Here is a 27,366-nt window from a genome sequence, read left to right as displayed (position 1 = left end):
TGAATTCGCTGAATAAAGGAAACGGGCTTCTGCTTTTCTGAACTTGTCAAACATTTTACAGCTTACCAGTGCAGTGAAAAGGGGAGGGGGGTGGGTGTGTTCTTAAAATTAATCATCAACCAGAGCTGCGCTTAAAACAAAAGGTGGCTTGACAGTTTGGGATGAATACGTTTCCATGGCGAGGTGTGGCGCACGCCATATGCAGTTTATTTGAGGAATCATCTGTTCACACTTCTCATCCATCAGCCTGCTGCCGTCACGGGGGAACAAGACTGTAAGCCGCGACTGTCCCGGGTCTCTCTCTCGCTCTCTCTCTCCCCCCCCCAGACCACACCTCGCAGGACTTAACCCTTTCATTTGCATCATTTTAATCTTAAAACGACACAACTGGTGTAATTATCTGGAGAAAAATCACCCGCGGAGTGCTGTAGCCTTCCTCGCACCCTTCACAATGAATGAAGTGAACATGAGTTTCAATAGAGGCAGCTGTAATTGAATTTTGTAATACAATGTATATTATATAACCCGCAACAAAAGAACATTCTGGAGAGAAATTTAGAGAACATTAACAATATCGAATAACCTGTTTCCCCCAAACAACTTATTGGATATTTTTCTGTGTGCATTAGAAACTACAAATTAATTTTTTTCAGCTCTCACAAACCTAAATTCTCTAGACGGTTAGTCGGAGACAACGCCGTTCACAGCCTTCCTGAAAGGGTTAATTTTTTCATCTCTTTTCTTCCTCTCGTTTTCTCATTTTTTATTTGTGTTTTTTCCAGCGTGGTGGCATTGTCCACCCGTGCACATCTGGAGCAAATGGCCCTCTGTGATTGTAAAGCTTATTTGATGTATTAATTATTCTCATGCTAATGAGCTTACAGTTTCTCACGTTACTCAGGGTTCGAGGCACAGATGGATGCACACAAATCTCCCCCTTTTTATTTCTGGGGATCAAAAAAAAAAAAAAAAATCAGCGGGACAAAAAGAGTGTGCGGCGCAGGGGCGATATTTGCATGCTTTTGTCCCGATCTGTATAATTTGGCACGCCCCGCACAGGCGTTGCAGTGCTCTAATGGTGTCCTCCTGGAAGTGCCTCCCTTTCCACAGCCAGCAAGTTTGTCTCTTTCTGTTATCTCACTGTAGCCATAACAGCCAGTGGTATTAATAACTACATATATGAGGTAGCACTGGAGAGAGCTAGCACTGTGTGTTCCTGCTCAAACGGTACTACTGGAGAGAGCTAGCACTATGCGCTTACGCTGATACAGTACTACTGGAGAGAGCTAACGCTGTGCACTCCCACTCATACAGTACTACTGGAGAGAGCTAGCGCTATGCGCTTATGCTGATACAGTACTACTGGAGAGAGCTAACGCTGTGCACTCCCACTCATACAGTACCACTGGAGAGAGCTAGCGCTGTGCGCTTATGCTCATACAGCGCTACTGGAGAGAGCTAGCGCTGTGTACTCCTGCTAAAACAGTACTACTGGGAAGAGCTATCGCTGTGCGCTCACGCTCATACAGTACTACTGGAGAGAGCTAGCGCTATGTACTCCTGCTAAAACAGTACTACTGGGAAGAGCTATCGCTGTGCGCTTACGCTCATACAGTACTACTGGAGAGAGCTAGCGCTATGTACTCCTGCTAAAACAGTACTACTGGGAAGAGCTATCGCTGTGTGCTTACGCTCATACAGTACTACTGGTATGTAGCTAGCGCTGTGCTCTCCTGGTCAGGTGATGTAGTTAAGGCTGAGGTTTGACCTTATAAAGCCCAGGCTGTGCCCACAGCCTTACCATCCGAGCCGCTTGGACAAACTTTTATATTATAGTGAAATACGTGCCTGATGTGGGACCCAGATGGAATGTCCCTTCAACCTGACAAAGAAAGGACATCTACTCTGTCACCATAATGCGAGATGGAATATGCCATCGCTGTTCTGTTCGTGCCTGTGACACACACTCCCAAGCAGTATGTGATGGGGCTCATGAAACTGTCCTCCAAATGAATCTGCACAATGCAGAATCATCTAGATGTGTCATGATCCTGTTCCGACTGGCCAAATAAGCTCCCCAAAACGTTGACACCGTCAGATTGACCCTAACATTAGGACAAATCAGACAGTTGTTACAGTCTGTCCTTTTCTTTTACCCTTTGCCCAAACCACCCACTCAGTCTAAGATCCTAGTTGTTTGCTCCTGCAGACAATCGGATCGCTGTACCGCCGGTATCCCAGCAGCCTCTGTCCCGCGCCAAAGCGAAGGCCGAGCCCAGCTTATCTTCCAGTTTAAAAGCCTTTCAGTTCAAACACTGAGGATCAAACATTTTGGTGTGGCGTCCAGTTACAACGGAACAAAGCAGAGCATTGAAGCACTGTTTGAATGTGTAGGTACTTCTGTGCTTTAAAGTCCCTAGCACCCACCCCCCCCCCTTCCATACCCTTCCAGAACTGAAATACTGAAGGCCAGTAGAAAATATGTTTGTAGAAAAGAAATTTCAAGACTGTGATGGTATTTACACATGCAGGTTGTTCCAATATTTTGAGTTGTTTGTCCAGATGTGTCTCATTTCAGTAAACTACATACTTGTCATATAATCAGTGTTTGTATATACACATATTCACACAAGGACACGCACGCACACGCACGCACGCACACACACACACACGCACGCACGCGTGCACACTGTATTCGGTCAGCATTCTCTGCAGTTACTGTACAGTTACTCTTCACAGGGATTCAGTGCTGGTCTGGACATTGTATTCTCCCTGGCCATTCACTCCTCTATGTGAGCAGGACAGAAACGGCCTGCCGATCTATCCAATCTGTGTGGACTAATCACACTGTCCAGCAGTGGCCAGTGCTAATACATGAAGCTGGAAATCTGTATTTTAACAGGAGTGTTAAAAAAAGCCCTCGCTAGCAAAAGAATTAGCATCATACCTCCACTATTTGCACCGCACCTCGACTAACAGCTAGCCAGCTAGCCACTGCTAGACAGGTCCTCGTGTGTGTCGGATAACAACAGAAATTTATCTCCATGGAGGAAACAGTCTGGCGGTTTAAATCTCAGAGTGAAACTGCGCGTGTAGAGAAAGCGGGTAGGAAAGTTCCGGCATGGAGGGCGCTGGAGAAGGAGGTGCGTTTTGAGAAGGAGGTGCGTTTTGGCGCTACTCTGGACCCGGGTGACCCTGGCCGGGTCGTTTCGGACTCGGCGTCACATCTGTCGGATCCGTGAGGCCCGGCCTCGCTGCGGGACCTTCCCCGCCTCAAACGGAGCACGCAGCCGCGCCAGGCAAGCCGATACGCCCCCTCCTGAGCGGGCGCTCCCTCATGGGAAACACGCGGTCCTACGGTGCACAGAGACGGCCTATTGTTCAGCCCCATGCCACTCTGGGGGGGGGGGAAGAGAAGCCTCCCACTTCCCACATCACACTTTTGGAGAAATTCGAGAGCCCCCCCTCCCCCAGGTAACCTCTACCCTGACAGTGAGGACCCTGGACAGACGGGGAACATGCAGAGTTTGACGAGACCGCACTACAGTCAGAGAAACTGTGGAAAACATCGCTCTCATAATGCTTTCCTCATTGTGTTTATTTCTTTGAGATGTTATGTAAAAATAAATAAAAATTTGGAGGGAGAAAAGCTGACTGGAATTAACATGGGCTTTGTCCCCTGGGGACGAGCCCCAGTAGGAGGGCTATTTCAGCCGGACAGAATGGAGGGGATTTGGGGGGGGGGATGTTGGGGCTGCTCAGTGTTACTTTACCTCGGCGCTCATGAGAAACCCCGTGGCTCACCATTAGCCATTGTTGGATCTCTCTCACCCACCCCCGCTATAAAAAGGAAAAGATCGGGGCGCTATAATGCCGATGCGTCATTATCCTGCTGGGATGGGGGGAGGTGGGGGGGTAGAATTGAGAGAGAGGGGAGAGATGAGAGAAATGTCCCACCCCCCTGGTCCCGAAAAGGGAGGGGGGGGGAGAAAAAAAACCCAAACTTTTTCTGGAGGGCGGGAATCCATTTTAATAAATTTACATCCCATTTCTGGTTTTCTTTGGCTTTCAGAATGAAACAATGCGGTGCACTGGTGGGGCCCGAGCTCTTTCACTGCCCCCCCCCCCCCCGCGCCCGGGGCCTCCGCAGCGCCCCTCCGGCCGGCGCGACCGCGCGCTCCTCTCTCGCTTTCACCTCCAATTTGGCACAATGAAGCTGTTCTGCGTGACAGTTTGGGGCTCCCAATAGGGGGCGTTCCGGCCGGCCGCGCGGACACAAAGTGGGCTCATCTTTTACACGGCGGCCGGGCCCCTGGGCCCACACCCGCGGGACGCCGCGCCGGACGCGCCGGGCCTTTCCCACCCCGACGGAAACCATTAGCTTCAAACCCCCGAGAGTCGCGAGGGTCAGCGCCTCCCGCTGGTCCTCCAAACCACCACCCACGCACTCTCTCTCTCTCTCTCTCTTTCTAACACACACACTAACACGCTCGCACGCAATGGAGCAGAACTCTTTAATGTGACGCGGTAGTTTTTTGGGTCCGTCCCGAATGCTAAACATGGCTTTGCTGGCCCCTCCTTTGCTCCGCCAAAATCTTTGCCCTCAAACCCGTTTGCTACTCGCTACGTGACCCTGCAGATTTTTGTATGCACTTATGTAAAATACCCCTGGATAGTTTCCTAAATCTCCAAAATGCCTGAATGCAAATGGAATCCCGTGCCTTCGCCGCGCACCACATGTTCAGGCCCCTCATTAGCAGAGGTGCAGAGGAATTCTGGGAGCACCATTTGCATGTCCGGGAGCCGGACTGGAAATCTGGCTCAATCTCTGGCAGACTTCTTTGTTTAAGGTGAAGCTGAGATGTCAGACCGGATTCCATCAGCCGGAGAGAGTCCGACACACGGCCCTGAGCTCTTTGTGTCACAGTGTTTGAGGGTGGATGTCTCTTTAGCTGAGCATCAGGAAGACCAAACCACAAGCAGAGAGGGCCACACACACACACACACACACGGGCATGTGCGTGCACCCGCACACACACGCAGGCACACACACACAAGCATGCACATGTAGACACACTGACACACACAGCCACACAAACGCACACGTATATACTCGCACGGCTACACACAATAGACGCTCAGACACAGGCAGCCACAAGCGCACACACACCTGCAGTGCATGTACATATATGGCAAATAGGAATTAGCTTGTACTTGTTATATACGCTTTCAACAAATATACCTGCAAGCTTTCAATGTTTCTTAAAAAAATATTTTTTATTAAATAAAAGCTCTACATCATTCTGATTATAATAATTCTTGCAGGACAGGCATTGCCCATTTATTTATTTGTTTCTAAATATTATCTTGGAGTTCAAATTTTTGTATGCGTGTGTGCACAAATGGTAGTGTGTTTGTATGCATGCAGCCAGGTGTGTGTGTTTGTGTGTGAGAGTCTGTGTGTGCAAGCATTTGTGTGTCTATGTGTGTGTACACAGGCATCATGTGTTTGCATGCGTGTGTGCGCTCCTGCAGGTGTGCACAGGTGTGTTTGTGTCAGCACGTGGAAGTGCGTGCGTGCGTGTATGTGCACGTGCGCAGACGTGTGTGTCTCTCCATGCCCCTACCCCAGCTACAAAGTGAAAATGATGTGGATGGGAAAGTGGTGTCTTGGTGCTGAGAACAGGGGTCCATATGGCCAAGCGTTCCGTATCGTCCCGCTGGACGGCCACCATCACTCTGTTTTTCCTCCATACAGAGTTCCGCCAAGCTTGGGTAGACTCGTTGTGGTGCTATTCTTCAGAGCCAATGATGCTGAAAAGGCTTCCAACAATGGAGCTAATCACAGCCTCGTCCTAGACCCACGCCTGGATGCGGTCCCCTCGCTGCCTAGCGCGTTCCCCTCGCTGCCTAGCGCGTTCCTGGCTAAAAACTATTCTGTTTCCGCTAGCCTCCTACCACCCCTGCCCCCTCCTGCACCTCTTCCCCGTTTTAAATGTCCTCTTCAGTTTCTGTCACATTTCTTACGGGAAGAGAAGGAAGTGAAATCGAACGGGGTTTTTTTTGTAAAGCCCGCGTATTGTGTGAGGCGAGCGAAGCGGTGGAGCGCTCGCGAGCAGGGCTTTGATTGGTGGCTCTCGGCGCGCGAGACGAGACGAGAGCGCATGTCAGCGGAGTGCAATGGTATCAACTGTCCGACTCTCCCCCCAGAAAGAAAAAGGAAAAAAATCCTTGAGCGAGGGAGGGAAGGAGGGCGGGAGGGGAGGGAGGGAGGGAGGGAGGGAGGACCCAGACAATGCGGTCTGCGGTGGCGGAGTGCCTGTGCTGACCTTGAACCCTGGCGGCTCTCATTCCCATGACTCCTGCGACGGCGGGTGCGAGCTCTCCCAGCTGGGCCTGGGTTCCCTCCGCCCTCCCTGTTCCCAGACGCCCCCCAAAACCCGCTGCGCCCCCTGTTAATGAGCACGAGGGAACGCTGCGTTACCAAAGGGGGTTTTGGGGGTTTTCGCGAGCCGTTTGTTCTGATTGGGGCCCCGCGACATAACGGCGCGAGAATAAAGGCGGCCGCCATTTCCCTTTCTCTCGCGGCGGTGCGGTGGAGGTTTTTACGAGGATCGGAAGCGGGAGACGCGGCAGCGTTAACGCAGCGACGGACGCAGCGCGCAGCTCCGCCACGATGCCAGAACCGCGGTTTCCCCAGGAAGGGCCGCGGCCGAGCCTGCGGCCGGGCTGCCACCCGCAGCGAAGCGGGATCCGCCAGCTGATTGGCCCGCGCGAGGGTTCGGCTTTCTGCGCGGCCGCAGTAGCTGCAGGGCAGGGAGTGCTGCCTGCAGTGGGGGGGGGGGGGGGGGTTGGGGGGGGGAGTCGCTGCACGCTTCACGCGCTGCGTTCAGGGAAAACCGCAGGAAGGAGAGGAGAGCCCTGATTGGTGGCTGGCAGAGAGAGAGAGACGCGAGAGCGCTTTGACACCCTTTATGTGCAGGTCAAGCTCAGGCGGCTCGGTCGTGCTTTTTAAAACGGCGGCGCACGTAGCTCTGGGCTGCGCAGCGAGGCTCAAATAGCCTTACGTTTTCTGCACCCTGAAAGTGTGCGGTTAGCCAGCGGGAACCTCGGGGAGCGCCGAAACTGACCGTGTCCGTAAACGCGAAGCCCGTTAGCGCCCAGCGCGTGGCGGCTGCGCCGCGCACACCCTGCGCTGATTGTGACGGACGCGGGTTTAACCGGCGCACGCGAGGAACTCGCTTCTCCTCTCGTGTTCGCGCGGTCAGCACGGGCGTGTGCATGTGTAAACGTGTGTGCCAGGCATCGCCGCTGTCAGCGCATGTGTTTAAAAACAAATCCAGCTGACCCGGTAGAAACGTACTGTAAAATGCCCGATTTTGTTACACAAAGGAATGCTCTGTTGCATGCCTACTTCCTGATCTCCACATCTTTTCCAGGGCAGCCAACATCTGCTCTGGAATACTGGTGAGGTATTATGTTAAAGTAATGTCTAGCATAAAATGACATGTATAAAATAACAAGTCACATTACAAAAAGTCTAATTCATGAAGCGATGTTCAGATCTACAGGCTTGAGCACTGTGGAGATGCTATGTGTGGGGGAAAGCCGGATCAGGAGACCTGTGGCAAGCTGCTGCATGTGCCACTTTATCAGAGCAGCACAGCTCTTGTGTTGCACGTTCCCTGCAGGAGGGACAGGGCACAGAGACGGGACCGGGTTGGTGGAGCAGAATAGGGAAGTTCATGCACCACGTGTCCTGAGAGAGATATCCTGAGTCATGTGACAGGGGAGCCATCGCCTCCATCTGCCTTACATGACAGGAGAACACTACCACACTAGTGTCAGTGTCATTCAGGGGTTTTATTTTTATTTTTATTGGAATCTATGCATTTTGCATCAGTTATTAAGAATGTGTATGCATGTCTCTCTATGTGTGTGTGTGTGTCTGCATGCATGATTTCCAGCCTTTCCTATATCCTTGCCAGAGTGAAGAAAACACATCTTACCTAACCTCACAGGTGTTATCAATATGCAGCTCGGAATCTAGTATCCTAGTAGGTCCTGAAATATATTCTCATCGCTTTAATAGGAAGAGTAAATAGTACAGCTTAGTTTCAGATTTATGAATAGGACTGAGGGTTGTTGAAAGTTGAAGTGCTTTCAGCTTTAATGGGGAAATTCAAGCACTCAGCCGCACTGATTGAGAAACTGTCAAATGCAGTTTATCCATTTGTTTCTGACGAGGGCTTTACACGATTCTGGAGCCCGCAAACCGAAGGACATGTATATCTCATTCCTCTCTCTCATTCATAACTATCGATGGATTACTTCCCTCTGTGACTGGCGTTATTTCTTCAACCAAACTGTGAGTCACAAAACTCCCCTCAGTGCTGGGCAAATTCTTAAATATTGTTTTTAGCAGGCAGGTCAGTGAAGGTACATTCCAATACCAACCCTCCTGTTAAAGACCAGTATCATTGTTATTGTTGGAGTCACTTTGTGTGGAGAGACACCAGTATAAAACACAGTGTGTAAACCTCTCCTCCAATAGCTCACCATTACAAACGCGGGATTGATAACGGTGAAAGACACATCATTGGTGCCAGAAAGCCAGTAAAGCAGATGATATATAGCTTTAAAACGCATTTGTGCTTTTGAAACAGTTGGCTGCGGTACATTATTAAAGTGATAGAAGTCTTTATTGGCTTTTTGGAAACATGTTTTCAAGCATAGGTGCACCGTAAGAACATCATGAGTCAAGTATTAATGTTTAAAGCATATCTGTCAGAGTTAAGGTGTGGCTTCAGTGCTGCAGGCTGCTCCTCTTGGCATGTGATCCTATCTGACGTCGAAGTGGGAGGATAGCTAAAAATCAGCAGATTGTCTGCTAAAATTCTGCACAGGATACCTTCAACGCATGCCTTTCTCTGAACCTTTGTTGAGGTGTAGTAATGGTCATGCACCCTGAGAATTTCACAACTGATTCAAACACCACCCCATTCCTCCATCAAAAAATACAAGCACGTACACTCCCATTTTAGGCTTCCACCATTTTATTACCATAATCTCATCAAAATGGGAGCCCAAGTGTTGCGTTTTAAGTGCTGACCTTATATTTTCTGGTATATATATTTTCTTTATTATTATTATTATTTTTATTATTATTATTATTATTATTATTATTTCCATGACCTCATGTTGACATATCAGAACTTAACTGTGGCTGTTTGCGCTGTGCAAATGATAAGCAGTACACCCTTGGCTTGGAATCAGAATGGAGCACTGCGATAGAAAGCACTTTCCCTCCTCACAGTTTGAGAATTAAGCGAAGGTCCATTTTGTATTTCCTTTCTGGAATAGAATGCTGCTGTGACAAAAGCTGTGTGTGTGTGTGGGAGAGATGGGATATGGAGTCAGCGGAAGTTGGCCTGGGCTCTTTCTTTAGCCACCACAAAAGGGAGAAGGAATATTGTACACTGACACTGGGTGCTCGGAGCTACAATGAACAATGTAAAGTACATTTTCATTGCTCAATGATCACAGAAGCCTCTCCGATATTTAAGGTGTACTTTGTTTCATTTCTGTGTGGGTGCGTGTGTGCATGCGTGCTTGTGTGTGTGCATGCGTGAGAGAGAGAAATTTTTTATGTGTGTGTGTGTGTTTTCATGTCTCCATATGTTCCAATGTGTAACATCATGAACCAATTGGGGATTCTTATGGCCCTGAAATCAAAGTGGAAAAATAGGTGAGCGACTATTCTAAAAATCTTTGCCAACATGTGCTTCCTATGATTTGAAGGATCTTGAAGACATTAAACATAAACCATATGAAACGCTTTTGCACTGAAATGTGTGAGAAATCCACTCTGTGGGTTGCTGCAGTAAATAGTAGGGATTAAATCTGGCAGTTTAGCATGGCAGCTAAACAGTACAATTAGCCGCAATCATTTTTCTTTGAATTTGGCAGTATTACTAGACAATAGCGACTTCTAATAAACAAGTCCATTTGCCATTGGTCCTATGCAGTGAGTGGTCTAAGCCCGAATGCAAGCTGTTATTATCCTACATTATAGGCCACTTTTATAAGTCACCCCCAATAGCCTTGGATCATTGTGTGCAGTTGCAGTTGGTAGCACAATGACCTAACACAAATTGTGTGTGTAGTATTATGTCGTCTAAAAGCACGAATTGGACAAATATGGATGCTGTGCTTCACCGAGGCTGCGAAAAACACGTCACTTCTTCAACAGACATGCATCCCTTTACCAGGAGCATCTAGTGAACAGTGAATACCTCAGTGTCTCAATTAGCTCATTTCCTAATGCGTGCTGTATTCGCTATTTAAACATTCACCGATCGCCCAGTCGCCTGATCCCAGTCATACTTTTCTAATCAGAATCCGTCCCGACCCCATCACCTTTATTTTGGGATTTGACAGATGGTATCCTTTTCTTGTTCATGCACGATTGAGTGTACAGCCACTCCCACTGTTTTTTTACCTCATCACTGTGCTGAGAAAGGTCAGTTAGAAAAAGTCATTTGATAATTAAAGTGAAATAGAAAGTTCCTTGATTTATTAATTTTTTTTTTTTTTATTAGCTAAAAATACAGAACTGTCGTGTAACGGTATGGGCAGTTGTCATTTTTTTATTTAAAGAAAGGAGAGACTCTTCATTTAAGTTAACTATTAAGTTTACAATTAGTACTGTCACTCAGAAACTTGCTGTTCTGGAAACGTTCAGGTCTGGCAGTTAGACCATTCCAAACTTGGTAATGTGGCATGTTTAGAATAAGAGGATATGACTACTTTAGGGGCTGTGTATTTTGCTGTTTGTATGACCAAACTACATCTGTACTGATTTTAGGCAAACTCCCGCTTGGCTATCTGTATTACTTTGGAATTTCTTTGTAAATCTGATGGCTTTAGAATCTGCGAGTCACATAATATTTAAGAATACTAAGAATGATTTTTATTAATATAGCAATCAAATTTCTTTAGAATATGGGAATTGTGCTGCGTTAGAATCTCAGAGTCGGGTGGCATTAAAACCTCTTCAGAATCCTAGCATTTCATTGTTTTATTATATGGGAATGAGATTGCTTGAGAGTGTGGGAGCTGTAACTGCATTAGAATCTGAGGGTCGGACTTGTAAAATCAGAGTCAGGCGGCTTTAGAATCACGACTGTTGGCCTCAGTAGACCCGTCTTCATTTTGAATCATTGACACTTTCAGTCACTGGAGGGGCAGTGCCCCACCGATGGAACCCTGTCGAACACTGCGAAGGACTAAACACACATATGATTAAACAAACCCGTGTACAAGGGCAATACACAAGGCGTGCAATCAGAGCGCGGCATTCACCTAAAGATCAGAAACGAGAGGAGACTACAGAAGAGTTTATAGGGTACGGGTAGCTAGCAGTGAGCCTGCCTAACACTCTCCCCGATGGCACTTCCCCAAGAGCTGCCATCTTAATACAAAGCCAGCTGCAGAGGAGGGAAGAAAGTGCCTTGAAGAACAATGGGGTAGAGTGCTATTGCAACATTTATTAAAACAGCCCCCGTCCCAAAAAATATATATAAATAAATAAATTAATTAATTATATATATATATATATATATTTAATATATATAATAATATATATATATTTATATGACATGATGTACAGATTTATTTCGAAGTGTTTATTCTGTTCCTTTGTTCTGGAGCTTCTTTGTGCTCAGCGATTCAGCGCATCCTGCCTGTACGTTCACATGGCCCCTCGTACAGGACAGGCACTCGTCTGTGCCCAACAGAGCCGGCTTCACGGCTCCACTCTGCCTGACAAACGCGGCCCTATAAGCTATCGATTCATTTGCATTTTCACATAATGAAAACAAAAAATCTTGATGGAAATTGCACAGAAGTGCAGGATACACAAGAAGTAATAAAAAGGGGGGGGGGGGGGTCTGCGGGAGCGGGGATGTGCTCACACGGTGGGTGAAATGCACTTGAAGCGAGAGCCGTGCCAGGTTGCCTTGCTGTCCGCTAATTGAATGCATAATGTATTCTATTGTGCGTTGTTTCCTCTACGTTCATTAAAGCTGAGACCACGCCCCCCCCCCCCCTCCATGGCCATACAGGGCTTTTTTGATGTGAAGATGGTATGACAGGCTTGGCTTGGCCCATCCCAGCCGGAGCAGCTGATGGCAGAGAGCTGGCCCCGCTATAAAAGGCGTGATAGCGGGCTTGTTCCGTGGCGCTGTCCCCCTGTCAGGTTCCCACCCGCCTGGACTCCAGCGCCGCTGCCGTCCCCCCCTCCCCCCCCCCCCGAGCTTCCCCCTAATGAGAGCGCGGGGACAATGCTGCCATTGTTGCCTCTGTTTGGAACCATGTCCAAAGAACAATCGCTGTTTACCCAGGCCGTTGTTCAAGCCAAACTCTGCCGTTGATTACTTCTAGGGCTCCCGATTAACTCTGCTCCCCGCACCAGCACAAAGGGGCTATTGAGACAGCCACTAGGCATCCTCCTCTGCCCCCGTGTCCCCAAGTCTTCCTCCCTCCCTCCCACCCTCTCTCTTTCTTTCTCTCACATTCTCTCTCTTTCTTTCTCATTCTATCACTCCTGTCTCATTTTCTCCCTCGTGTTCTCTCTCACATGCACACACACACAGACCCAGACGCATGCGCACACACACACACACACACACACTCTTTAACTGTAACAGGCTCATCACCTCCCCCCCACCCTGATCCTCTGCACAGCCAAGCTATGTTCCAAGTCCAAGTATAGAAAGGTCCACACTGCGCTGCATGGTGGGAAAATGTAATGAAAGGGTAGCAAGAGAGAAGGTAGTGAGCATCTTTGAACAAATGGCAGAAATGATAAAAAAAACAATCCCTTTCCCTCTCTCTCTCTCTCTCTCTCTCTCTCTCTCTCTCTCTCTCTCTGTAGCCTTGATGACTGAGAACAGCGCTAATTTCTCAATAACAGCCTTTTCTCGCGTGGCACATGCCCACTTGTTCACACGATGGCAAACAAACAAATAAATGAACCATAAAGCATCTCGATCTCCTCTCAGATCAGTCAGAGGAAACCCCAGCCCGGGTTGTGCGGCGCGGCGGGCTCTTTGGAGCATTTGCATTTGAGCGTGGCGATGGTTTCCCACTGTAATGCCTGCACGTTGTTTCCCCCGCCCGGTAAATGCTCTGAGTGATATGCAGAACAGCGCGGTGAATATGCATAATTTTATGAGCCGTGGATCATTTTTTCCGGGATACGCGACGGCGTATTTCGATAGGGCACAGGCATACATCAACGCTGGAGTGAGTGACGAATGTGCGGTCCGCGAACACACACCTCCCACTAAAATACAGCGCACTATATTACAGCCCGGGCACAAAGGAATACACATAAAACTAATTACTGTTCACGGAGAAACATATTTCAAGTACATGACACCGAGAAAGCACCGGCTAATATGCACAATATTTATTCATAATACATGATGGAACCGTGGACCAATGCATTGCTGTGTTACACACACTGAGATGGTCATTCATATTTTAAAATGACTCCACTATAGCTCTGAAAAAGGACACTTACGATAATACTAATCAAACAGATGGTTCAAGAGACAACTTAAGAGACACCTTAACAGGTTCTTTCTCAAAGAGGAACAGTTTGTTTTCCAGATGGTTAAGCATCCCTTAACTGTACATTTGCCTCGAAGCTGTAGTACAAGAAAGAGAGTCTGAATATATCAGAATCTTCCAAATAAATCCTTGAAGATCCCCTTTAGTTTTTGGCAAAGTTTTACGTTGACAAACATGTTAAAAGCCGTCCACGTGTTTTAAGGTCATAGGCATCGTGTTAATGTTTAACAGGTTAATTTTACTTTATGTATGGAGGCTTCATGCTGCTAGTCTAAGAAACTAGAAAAAAAGCCCTGAAAAACAGAGACTAACATGAGAAAATTGGTGAACACGCTAGTGTGTTAAAACAAAAGGGAGATAAGATTTGAATGCCTTTTCTTGTCATAATGAAGACCACCCAGGGATATTTTTGGTGTCTTTTTTTTGTTTCGTTTTTTTGTTATGGACCTTCAGTGGCTTCGCTTATAGCTATCTCATACTTTACAGCTTCCAAAGCCATACACAAAATAAGCAGAAACATTTGTACAAACTATGACCTTATCCTGCCATGCAGATGTGGTCTAGCTAATACAGAGCATTTTTGCTGATGATCACACGTGCAAATGATGCTGAATGTGGAAACGTTTTACATGTTGATATGCAGGGATCATGAGACCTGTGCTAACGGCCACATGTTTGGGAGGAGTTCAAGTTTTCGATTCAGTTATATCGATGTGGTTGCATGTATTAACAGCAACATGTTCTGTTGACAGTAAAAACAAAATGAGGTTTGACGAAACCAAAGAATCCTAAAAAAAACAAAACAAATGTTACAAGATAATCTTACCTAACATGAAAAGCTAATTACACACTCACTTTTTTGTGTGTGTCAAAATATTAAGAGCTTAAATATTTTATTTCAGCTCCTCCCTCCTAGCGCTTCAGATCCACCGTTCTCTCCACATGTATGCTGTACTCTGTGTATGCCTTTATTTTAAATACAGCACATATTAGATCTGGTGAGCCATGGCAATGACACATAGCCCTGCTCTGCCCATGCACTCAGGAACCCTCTCTAGTAATAATTAGCAGGACAGTTTAAGGATACATGGGGATCAAAGAGGAGCTTATATATGGGAATGGGTGTCAACAAGTAGAAAGCACTGAATCATAGCAAATTGGACAAAAAGAGGAATGCTGGCTATTTAAAAGAGGGAGAAAATCACACCATTTCCAGTTTATCGTTTCCCTGGGGCAGAACTGTATTTTTTTTCCACTGTTATGTTATACGCAGATGTAACATTTGATAAAAATGTATTGCATTTGTTACCTGCAAACAAAATGGTGACCATCGCTGGACATGTGGGCGAACGTGGCAAGGTGTAAAATAATTTAGACATTGCCCAGTACAAGAGATGCAAATTCTCTGAACTACAATCAAATGCAACACCTTGACACAAACCGACATCATTTTCACAAGCGCACCCATCCCTGGGCGGGAGATCGACTCCATGTGTCTCAAGAGCCGAGATGGCACTTCGAATTTGTAAAGAAAATAACAACGTTGGCCTTGTTTTGAGGGACAGTTGCAGAGACATTATGATGGTTTTCCTATTGTAATGGAGTGCTGTACTTATCTAGGGCAGTAAGAGGCTGAAGGCTTGTTGACTGTATTTGATGGGTAAGAAGCCACAGCCTGCTAGATGTGTAAAATGGTTAATTTTTCTATTCTACTGTAGAATGGCTGTGTATGTGTACCCACTGTATATGACAATGTGAAGTGTTCAAAAATCACACTGCTGTCATTTTAAAATTGAGAGTACAAGGTTAAATATAGAATTGGACATACAGAGAAGTCAGGTGCCACTGCAGACCAATTTCAATACATTTCATACACACACAATATAAAATGGGAAACTAAATATGTTCACAATGAGTAGATGAATATTTTGATGTTTTTGAAATGATTCTGTGCGTGTTTGTGTGTGTGTATGCAATAATTAATCTATCCATATATAATAAAATTGCAAAATTCTTAAATGGCAGCTGACAGACCACAGACATCAGGCACAAATCTCATTTCATCTATGAACGTTTATGTAAAGAAATCATATGAGTGAAATTTCAGCATCTATATTGAACTCAAATCACATAATAAAAAGTTATTTCTGTTAAGAGCACACAAATGTAATCATTTATGTGATTTTATTTGTATGTACTTATACAAACACACACACATATATATATATATATGTAGGCACATACAAATAAAATATGTATATGTGTATATGTATATACATTTATTTTTTATCTATGAGTGGAAGCAAGCTTTCCTGAGGGAGCCACATAACCACATAATACATTTCGGCTCTAAATCCTTTATGAAAATCAGTAGTCTAATCCCTGATATTGTGTAGCATGCAAATGAGAATTGGAATCCCCCACCCCTCCCCCACTCCACCACAGCAGAGGCAACCAATTATCAGACACTGGCATACAGTTCATATACTCGTCATGCCCCCTCCCCCACCCCACATCTTTGCCCCCCATCCCAGTTGTACTGCATGCTACAAGCCGAACCTCAGATCAGGGAGAGCGCCACTGATAGCTCTCTGGAAATTAACCTCCCATCGGATGGCGTTAAAAAAAGAAAAAAGAAAGAACTACAAATACAAAGTGCATTAGAGACGTTGGTAAGGAAAAACCCTCCTTCTGAACCCACTCGATGCATGCGGATTTCCAGAAACTCAAACAGAGACCTTACGTGGTGTCTGTTAAATTATCTCCACCCTAACGTGGTCAGAACCCCCCCCCCCCCCAACGCACACAAAACCCCCACCTCTATTTCCCTAGAAATATTAACAACCCCCCCCCCCCCCAGCCTTTCATTTCTGCTTATTAACTGCCATAGACAAATGAGACAGAGAGGGGTTCTTCAGAAATCTCAATCCTACCCAGGCTCATAATTAAAGTCATAAAAAAAAAAAATGTAATCCTTGTTGGAATGCAAATCGCCATTAAGACGTTTCCTTGTGGCTCAACTCTCATTGGACTTAGCAGCGAGGTGGTTTATCCCCGTACCCGGTTATGCCGAAAAAAACACCGCAGCCCCTGCCGTCCTGGCTTCCGCACCCTCTGGTCAGAGACCGGCCCGTTGCAAACGAGCCCTCGCTGCACGCCAATATTCAGATAAGGCGCAGCGGATTAATTCATCATTAAGGCCTAGCCAGACTGGTCTCTGTCTGTTCCCCCTGCAGCCGGCGCATTAGACATGCAGGAATGTTAATGTTATTGAGCGTCATTGTGAGTGTCTGTCTGCGTCTGCGTCTGTGACCGCGGACTCCTCTTCCCGGGGCCCGCCATATTGTGTCTGAGGAGTGGGCCCGCTGCATTGTGCCTGGCTGGGGCAGCGTTGTTTTAAAACCGCAGCGCCATCTCATCCGCCACCTCACACAAATCACTGATCTTTATGCAAATGCACACCGCTCTCAAAAGAGCATTGTTTTGTGCACGACCCATACACACACACACACACACACACACTCGCACGCATGCACACACACACACACGTAGACACACACTCTGAAATGCACTCAGTACCCACACATGTTAATGTGAAGATTTATAAATCAGAAGTCTAAATTCTATCCCCAAAGACTAAAAATCACTTTAACTGAAATATAGTCTCTGTCTCCTCCAGGCTGCCTTTCACTTCATTTCATATGTGCTCCTGCATAGCGAGACTATTTGAAAGACGTGAGTCAGATGGCATATACTAATATTATATAAATCAATGCTCGGTAAATGGGTTAAGCTGTAAAGTAAGAAAATGTATGTTACTCAAGGAAATACTTGAGTATGTTGGATGTAGTTTGTATAGGGTAAAACATTTAAAATGTAAATGTTGATTTTAAAAGATAAGCAAAGATTAATACAATTTTCGCTGTGCATATTTGTGTTATGGATAGTAATATTTGAGCAAAAAGAAAAAAGAGGTAACAGTTTCAGACGTAACAGTCTAATTTGGCCTCTTAGCAAAAACCACACCTGAGAAATGAGCAGCCATTAAAAGGCACAGAGAAGAACATCACATTTTGACAGGGGTGAAGTGTTCTGCAGCTTCTTATGAGGCGTTAGTTTCATTAGCCTCATTATGGACATGTCATTTATATTTTCAGCAGTGCTGGACAAAACCATAACAGCTTTGCTTTTTCTGTGCCTGTAAACGTGATATGAATTTTCAGTAAGCTGTCAAAAACAGTTTAAAAAAGAAAAGCGCAACACTGTTTTCAGAAAAGGGAAAAAATGACACGTCGCTAATAGAATACAAATAGAAGATGGTCAGTACAGCGCAATGAATTTGCAATTCGTATTACAAATTCATCGCACATATTCATATTACAGCTGGGCTGAGCACTGTCTTAGGTGAATCCATCTTGGCTCAGAGGGAGGAGGGAGATTAAAGTGAGTTGCTTTTCAAATACAGTGGATAGAGGGAAAATGTAAATATGACAGAAGGAAAAAAGTGCCATATTTCTAACGGTAATTTGCTTTGTCAAGAATTCTCAAAGCGCAATTTTAAGCATAAAGTCTGAGTGCGATGGCCCGGTCGAGGTAAATACCAAGCCTGTGCTCCCTCTTGTCAGTCACAATTTGCATGTATTTGCATAAGTTTATTATGCGCTTGGCCTTTGTTCCCGGGATGTGAATCACTGTACAGTCATGACGCTCCAGCAATCCACACTATGCACCAACAGACTGCAGCGCGGCGTCGGCTACCAGGATATTCTGCTAAAACAAAGCTGTGAGATTCTGCAAAAAGTTAGCTACTGTTTTCACTGAGATTTCTAATAAATGAAGAACCAGAAAAGGGGATGTGCTTCCGACAGACGCGGGCAGTTCTTCAAAAATCGGCAGAAGCAGCCATCCCTGAAGCACCGTTAGATAAGTAATGCATGTGCTGTTCCATTTACGTAAGTAAAATATATACAGTAGAATCCACTTATTTGCATAATGGATTATCGCATAATTCGGGTATCTGCATAGAATTGCCAAATACCAAACCGTTTCCCATTCATTCCATTATAAAGAGATTACATATTTGCATAAACCATTATCCCATATTTTGGATAGTTGCATCGAATTATATCCAATTACACTGCATAATGGTCTTGAAGTATACGTTAAAAATCATCAGATGTGGTATAAATAAACTGACAATTGCCCCTATAAAGACACAAACCGCTAAAATTTATGAGGGTAGGTGGAGTGTCACCTACAGTCGTTGGCACTCTCTGTCTACTCTCTCATTCCTTCTGAGTTCATGCACGAGTATACAACATCCGTTATTAGACATGTCATTTGTCAGGCCACAGAGGAAGAGGAACGACTTGACCTTGGCTGACAAAGTCAAGGTCATACAGATGCTCAACGGTGTTTTTAAGATATCACAGACTGAAGTTGCGAAGAAGTTCAGGTGCTCCCAGTCGCAGGTGTGCAGAGCCAACAAGAACAAGGCGGCCATCCTCCAGCAATGGGAGGCGAATGCCAACCCGAACCGCAAGAGAAAGCGAGAGGGCAAGGATGTTGAAGTTGAGGACGCTCTTCTCCGATGGTTTGTGAATGCCAGAGCGAAGTCCGTGCCTTTGTCTGGTCCCACGCTGATGGAAACGGCCAAAGCCTTAGCGGAAAGCCTTGGCGACCCGGACTTCAAACCAACCGAAGGCTGGCTGAGCAGGTGGAAGGAGAGAAACAACATTGTGTTCCGGAGAGTACAAAAAAAAGACACTGACACCCAGTCTGACGAGGACTGGGTAAGAGACGTGCTACCAACCATCCTGCAGCAGTACGAGCCTGACTGCATCTACAACTGCAATGAGACCAGCCTCTTGTACAGTGCAATACCAAACAGGACTTTAACACTGAAGACAGAGAAATTCACCAGTGGCAAGAACTCCATGGACAGGATAACCATCTTGTTCGCCTGCAATATGTCCGGGACTGACAAGTTGATACCCTTGGTTATCGGACATAGCAAAAACCAAAGGTGCTTCCACGGCCGCAAAGTCCCACTACCTTGGTACGCCAACAAGCAGGCCTGGATGACCGCAGAGATCTTTGCTGAGTGGGTTAAGAAGACTGACTATGAGATGGGGTGGAAGCACAAGAAGATCATCCTGCTGTTGGACAACTGTACGGCCCATCCCAGTGACATTCAGCTCTCAAATATTCGACTGGTGTTCCTCCCTGCTAACATGACTTCCTTCATCCAGCCAATTGACCAGGGCATTATTCGCAACTTCAAGGCACTGTATAGATCCCAAATGTTGAAGAGAATTCTCCAAGCAGTAGACAACAATGCAGACATTGACTCCGCAGCTGACCTGGTGAAGCAAATAACCATCCTGGATGCGCTGTACATGGTGAGAGAAGCATGGAAGAACGTATCACAGGAAACAATCCGGAACTGCTTTCGAAAGGGTGGCTTCAGTTCTGCGGTCAGCAAGGACGGCGCTAGTGAGAATGTAGCGGAAACTAGCGCTGTTGTTGTACCACCAGAGGGAATTGCTACTGACCAGTTTGAATGGTTTGTGGACATAGACGCTGGTCTGGAATCCACCAGAGATCACGCTGATGAAAAGATCTGCCAGGAAGTGAGAGCAGCAGAGGACGACAGTTCTGCCATGGCTGAGTTGGATGACAAGGACACTGACCCAGTGCCCTGTGCAGCACAGCTGCAGGCAGCTTTCGATGTCATTCGGGACTGGATGCAGGTCCACGACTTTGCTGACTACAGCAGCTTCATGGACATTGAAGGAAGGGTCCAGAGTTTTTGCATGCATGCTAAGAAGCAGATGGCCATCGCTGACTTCAAGCCCGTCATCAAGTTGGAAGATTAAATCTTACATGGCCATTTTCATGTCTACTAATGTGTTTATTATGAATAAAGTTATTGTTTATTATGAATAACATTGTTTGTGTATTGTTTATATTGTATTGTTTTTACTGTATTACAGGTTACAGTATATGCATTTGTGTGTGTATTGTTTGTCATGTCCTTGCTTCTTGTGCCCCCTCTCTGCACCGTTGTCCAGTACGACTGTTCTAAGCTCCTCCGTCTGATTGACTCAGCTGGATAATCATTTAAAATTAGCTGACAAATGTGTTATGAAGTTAGCAGAATGATGTTCTTTAACCATATTATTAATGGACTTTCTCTCCCAAAACCCTGGTCATGTTATAAAAATGCATGAACACCTACATGATTCTCTAGTAATGTTTATAGGAGGCACATAATTGCACTGTAATTTACAGAAGAAATAGACACAAGCCATTCGGGACCATTTGGTCTTGATGCAGTCTGTCCAGTACTTAGAAATTACTGTCAATATGGGAAACAACTCCAACTCAAGTGGAATGAATTGCCTTGGATCTGTTTTTTCAAGCATTGCTGTTTTGAATATTCTGTCCACTTCCTGTGAGAAAGATAAGCGCTAGAAGACATAAAACCAGACAATATATTCTTACAGTGCAGTAGCTGTTAACATGTTACCACTAGTCAAATAGAAGCATCAGTCTTGTGGAACTGAGGGTTTTAAAAGACTCCATACACACTGTGCAAAACAATAGGTTTAACACTGCAACATGGAAGCATATTATTGTCTATTACATTCTAGTTATGAATTGGGAAATGTGGCTTATCAGGACTGATATATACTGCTTGACAATTAAAGAGAAAAAAAAAACACAGAATCCAAACTAAACAGAACGGAGCCGTGCAATACACACAAAATATGGCTCAATGCCCGGTCACTAAACACGCCCAGATGTTGTCCAGACATCGTTGGTCGAGCAATTTTAGCATCATCGGCAGCAAGCGCCAAAATAAGACGCCAAGTCTTTTGTTTCCCAAGAAACGTCCTATTTCTGTCACACCGCATCTACATCTGAGAGACGGCACAGGATTCTGCTTGCTGCTCGGGGTCCAATCTCTGACTCAACTGACCCTGCGCAATATTCACAGAGAGCGTTCGGAATGGTACAAAATGGTTGCAATTGTACAAGCGCTCCAAAAAATGAGATTCTAGCTACAGATATCCTATATGTACTGTATGAGGTCAGGCCAGGGGCAGGAATACACCCTGGACAGATCAGCAGTCAATTGCTGATAATAGAAACCCTTTCATTCAATTGCAATTAGTAAGACTGTGCACAAAAAAGTCACATTAGGAATCTGGGTGAAAGGGACCATGCATTTCTAGCCGCCTCTCAATTATCTTTAGATCCCCAATTCAACTACCTACTTCTAGATTGACTAAAAAAAGAGTGCAAAAAAGTGCTATGCATAAATGAACATGTTGGCTGCACATCGCAGAATCTTTAATTCAATGCTTCAACCATAAAACTGACATGTTAACTGCAGCTGAATTACCTCCTATAAATGTTTGGCAACAACAGGAAATTCTCACTTTAAACCCATGGTTTTTACAGGTAGACTATTAATAAATATATTTATAATTTGAAGTCTATTGAGCATCTGTGTCATTTGGTGTTAAGAGAGCTCTGCCATCGGAGAATGTCCAACATCAGAAAAAAAGGGAGGAGAACCTCTACCAACAAAAAAATTGGTTCCGCTAAAAATAAAATGGTTTTCAGAATTTTGAGATAATCTCCGACTGGTTCACAATTGCATCAACAAGCCTATTTCACTACTGGGGATAAACAGATCTTCTCTGTTTTGGAAAACAATTTTGAGTGAGTATGGTGTGGAAAAATGAAAGGAGAGAATGAACAGTGAAAAAACGATGGATATAATTAACATGGCTATAAACCACACTGAGTATGCTTTGGGTGATTTTCTTTCCATTGGTGATGGACAAGTTAAGTTGAGCCTTGGCTTAGCTCAGCTACGGCTACTGTGTGTAGTAATATTTTACATAGAAATACATTGCTGTACTAAGTGTGTCTTTTTTGAAGGATTGTTCAAATTCAGTATTTAGTTTACATTTCATAACAGAAAAGCTGAATATATATGTCATTCATACCGAATAAAGAGATATTTATGGTGGCAGAATTTTTATGTATATACATATATCAACCATTCATATGCTACTCCTATGAGTGCTATTGATATTAATAAGCATAATTGTGGCTAGTATGTTTTAATTAAGATGATTTTCAGTAAGTTGCTGATTTGGCGGTCAACTGGCTGAATTTGCGGTGTTCAGGAAGTCTAAATATGCATTACTGCATTATTCTCTGTCTTCCTATTCCAATTTAATTTCAGGAATATTGTGCAGTTCAGGTTCATCTAAAGAACGTTTAACGGCTCAGCTGTGGCTTCGTGGACATATGTATTGGTAGACCACAAGCAGCACCTGGGTGGTCATGTTGTCTAGTGTTTTAGTTCATGCAGTGCAAAATCTTGCCACGCCATCTTAGAATACATCTAGCTAAATCTAGTGATGGCTTGTGATAGATGAACCAACCATGGGCTGTCAGTGGCTCAGTCAGGTAAACCAAAAATCATTTATATGGTAGAGAAAGAAGCATCTTTTTTTATTTGATTGGCTAAGGCCAGTATTCAATCACCATTTTCTTAAGAGCACAGGAGTGGTAAGAGTACAAGAGCCTGATGGTACCCCTAGACTTCAAGAAGGATTTTCTTAGACACAAATATTTCCAAAATGCGGCTGACTTTGAAGCCCATCTCCTATCTTATCTCTCAGCTCTCACACTAGAACCGTCCCTTAAATTGTAATGGGAGAATGTGTTTTCTTGTGCGGAGTGATAATATGCTCACTGAAGTGAGCTAATCACCGTGTTTTACTACGTTAAGCAAATTTGTTTGATTTGTTCAAATAGCTTTAGCTCCATAATGAAGCCTACCTCTCCATGGAAAATCTGTTAGAAAATAAGCTCCAAACTCAATAATACAAAGTGAAATAATAAATAGCTTTAACCCCTTTATTTAATCATAGAGTGGGAAAAAAACATCAGCTGGAAATTACACTCCTGGACCTGAAGCTATCTTTTAAAGCTTTTGTGCAAATCATTCTCTGTTCGTATCACAGAAAGACTGTTGATTTACTGGCAAAGGCTGCGAGTCTATTAGAAAGCAAAGGTCTTGTAGTTTCACGTATTCTCCCTGGATTTTTCCCTCCTTTTTTGACACTGTAACTTCAGTTTAATTGACTCTTCAGTGCATCCCACAAACAGCCGTCTGAGGGAGAAGGGTGCAGTCATTAAGTGGAGAGCCGCGTGCCGCCACTGACAGCCTACAGCATGTCTCCACTTCCTCCCACAGCTGGATACTCCCACCGAACGTGCCGCGGCCAGAGTGATTCAGCCATTCCGCTCGCTCAGGCGGCTCAGAAAAAAAAGGCGGTTATTTCCATCCGGAGCAGACCAATGGGAAGCCTAATCTTTCTCAGCGCTAGGCAAATTCCACAAATGTTTATCCGACTGAGCCAGAGGCCTTCATTAGAAGGAGTGTGTTCTATTTTGATGATGTCATTGCATGCCTCACTGCTGGGGCATGTGGAAGTCTTTCTCATATTCTTTCATTACAGTGTAAGCTCTGTAAATCACCTTTGTGTTGACGTATTGACTATATTGACCAATTAAAAGCAGTAAAATAAAGAAATCAAACATTTATTGATCTCACAAATAATTTATAATAACCGGAACTTGCTGATTTTTATTATTATTTATTTTTTTTAAATTAAACTTTATAGCTCAAAGTTCATTTGCGAAACGGAGCAGCAACTTTCTGCCAAATATCAATGCAGGGGGTTATTTACACGTCCATAACCATTGCTTTCGTGACTGCAGCTACTACCTCATATTAAAGCGTAACATAGTTTTTCCGTAAGTCAATGGGGACCCTAATGGTAAAATGGGTCGGCAGTTGATATTGCCCATTGCCTGTTTGACCAAATTCCCCAGAAAATCTGATTTATGTTTACTGTGTACTTTGGTGCGACGCCATATTTGATTTTGCCAAAATTTTCAACTTATTGTGTTGCAGGAATCTGTGCAAAGGCATAGACCACACGGGTCAGCATGTAACACACACATGCCTAAGCACTTGTGCTTGTACGAATACATAATACACATGCGCACATGCACCCACAAATGTGTACACAGACATATGCAAACATGCATTCACTCTCCTACACATATACACAGGCCGCCATTGTAAATAAGAATTTGTTCTTAATGACTTGCCTGGTGAAATAAAGGTGAAATAAAAAACATATGCCATATGAGAAACACTCACATTAATAGAGGCGCTAATACACCAGAATGTCCAGGGGTCGGAAAGTAAAAGTTCTGCCATGTTTCTTTCACCTCTGAGCTCAGCCAGCTAATTTCACTACTTCTACCTCGTGGTTGAAGAATTGTGCTAATTAGAAAATCCAGGGACAAAATACTGGGGAGGATTTTAACTTTCTGAACCTGGATTTTCCACCCCTGTACTGCACACATACACACACACACACACAAATGCAATGAAACATCGCACCCACAGCACTCGTAGGTATAGAGTTGTCTAACTACTACTGACCTTGTGCTGGCTTCAGGAACTCTCAAACAGGTCTTCTTCTGCTCTGTCCCAGCAGATGAACCATGGCCTTCCTTACCCCTGCCTCCTGCCACACACGAGAAGTCGCACAAAAATGCATGAATGTTAGCTTAAAAAAAGACCAGTTTTACTACCACCAGAAAGACTTTCACTGCTGTGAAACCAACTGGGGTCCGTTTCCCAATCTTCTTTAAACACGCTAGCGATAATACGTTTTAACATAAGCCATGATAGCATTAGTTATATAAGATCGCCATCAGCAAATGTGCCAAAATATTTGATCTTTTAACCTCATGTTGATGAAGAAGTGATATTTTCTGGACATAGCTTTTGCAATAACGCTACGCTGGTGTTCTGCTGTGAGAACTCTAAGAATGTGCGGAGGCCACGGTATTGAGTGGCTGTTACACAAGCCACTCCCAGGCCCTCAGATGTGCAGCAGGCGCATGCTGAAGTTTTGTCGCAAAGCTCCGCGGCGCTAACGACGTGGCCCCTTGGCGAAGCCTCATCAGAGAGTTTCCGTCAGGGTCCCTGGAGCTGGCGCCAGCAGCAGCTTGTATCGAAGATCTGAGATTGGCTGTGTGAACGATATTTAATAAACGTGCACCCCCTCCCCCTCCCGCCCCATGGGCCTTCAGCAGCACCTAGCCACCATGTCGGGCCTCACGTTAGAGAGGGATTCGGGAGAGCCTCGCGTGTGTAGTACCAATGTCCCAGAGATTTCAACTTTTTATTGGTTTATTTATATGGCACTGTTCATACTTTGCATTCAAAGCACTGTGGAATGATTTTATTGGAAGACAGCCTCTACAACATGCAGTGACCACAGTGCTTTTGCCATGGCACTTTAAGTCATGGCGGCAGCCCGCCATTTTACCTTCGCTCAGTGTAAAACTTTTGTTTGTATTTTCACATTGACACCAGTAATGATGGCAAGAGCTGAAACATTTTCACATATACACTAGACATCCTGTCTGTCCGAACAATTCCTGCAATTTACAGTTGAGAACACTGTTTTTAATCTCGCCTTTTTGACTGATGGGTTGATTCATTTTCTCAAAGGGATAACTAACAGTAAAATGGAAGCTACCTGGTCAATTTAAGCTAATTTGGCTAAACATTTGGTTGACTTTTTCCAGAAAACTTAAATATACGAATATACGAACAACTCAATAATTGTTCCAAGAGCAGAATGTGATCGAACTTACACTATCAAAGCCCAACATTCTGCACAGTCTGGCATGTCCTTACACTAGAGAAAATAACAGCTTCTGTGAAATGTCAAAGAACCAAAAGGGTTTTTAAGGTGGGCCAGAGAGTCAAAAGTGATTTTAAAGCGAGCCGAGATGGATTCGCCATCAAGGAGTGAAAGGCTCGTGGCCCTGCTTACCCACAGCACAGCCCTATTGAGAGCTTTGGCTTGTTGCGGCACATTTAGAAAGCACATCACGCCACACAGACCTGACATTCTGCAGCAGGGATTAGGAGAGTGTCACAGGAAAATGACCAGAACAAAACTGCTTACAGGAAGTACCCATATTGTAAAGCCAGGGCGCTGAGCGGAATTAGCTGACGAGGGCTGGCTTGGTTCACTCAAGTGTGACTTCGGCTCTGAGCCGGTGGACAGGTGGGGAGGGTGGGAGGTTTCTCAGAAACAGCAAAAAAATTAAAGAAAATTATGAAAAATACATGCAGTTGTTTGTTTGTAACGCGCTAAACAAATGAGCGCTCCTGGCAGATGGGCAGCTATTAATAATGGGCTCTGTCTGCTAAATTAGCAGACCCCAGACCTTTCACAAATTCACCTGGATTAAGGAACAACTCCGTGGGCAAAAGAAGCCATCAGGATTCACCTCACCATGACAATACGACAAGAAGAGATTTCAATAATGAGATATGAATAGAAATTTGACTTAAGTGACAGTTGAATGTGATAACAGTACTTTCTAAACAAAATCTGTGATGTGATAAACCTGCATCCATGAGCAGAATACCCAAAATTCTGGGATTTTTTTGTAAAAATTTAGGAAACCTGATGTCTTATAATTTTCATATTACACTTGAGTATCAACTATCAAAAAATCGATCATCTTGAAAACTGCTATATTTTTGACATCCTCTGACCCGAGCCCGGTTTACAGGATGGTGTGGGCATTCCATTG

At 44.8% G+C, this 27,366-nt stretch overlaps 1 protein-coding gene and 2 long non-coding RNA genes across 4 annotated transcripts in view; 2 read left to right on the top strand and 1 right to left on the bottom strand.

Annotated features, from left to right (window-relative positions):
* LOC135239529 (uncharacterized) overlaps positions 1-27,366 on the top strand; it is a 181,458-nt gene that overhangs the window by 29,619 nt on the left and 124,473 nt on the right. The gene's annotated exons all lie outside the window — the stretch shown is intronic.
* LOC135239528 (uncharacterized) overlaps positions 1-27,366 on the bottom strand; it is a 51,184-nt gene that overhangs the window by 7,328 nt on the left and 16,490 nt on the right. Inside the window, exon 2 of one of the 2 annotated variants that reach the window (XR_010325401.1) lies at positions 25,187-25,268. This is a non-coding gene — a long non-coding RNA (uncharacterized LOC135239528). Of the gene's footprint in view, positions 1-25,186; positions 25,272-27,366 lie in introns of both variants that reach the window. The other variant, XR_010325400.1, reaches the window with a different exon arrangement.
* On the top strand, positions 18,367-20,586 carry LOC135239998 (tigger transposable element-derived protein 4-like). The gene has a single exon (XM_064309070.1). The coding sequence runs from the start codon at positions 18,573-18,575 to the stop codon at positions 20,514-20,516; it is 1,944 nt and encodes a 647-aa protein (XP_064165140.1). The 5' UTR covers positions 18,367-18,572; the 3' UTR covers positions 20,517-20,586.

The sequence above is a fragment of the Anguilla rostrata genome, chromosome 14 (assembly GCF_018555375.3).
Source record: "Anguilla rostrata isolate EN2019 chromosome 14, ASM1855537v3, whole genome shotgun sequence".
Lineage (NCBI taxonomy): Eukaryota > Metazoa > Chordata > Actinopteri > Anguilliformes > Anguillidae > Anguilla > Anguilla rostrata.
This window is presented reverse-complemented; position numbering and strand designations above follow the sequence as displayed.

Excerpts from the sequence above, each read along its gene's own strand:
- LOC135239998 (XM_064309070.1), top strand. The coding sequence starts at position 18,573 with ATGTGCTGTTCCATTTACGTAAGTAAAATATATACAGTAGAATCCACT.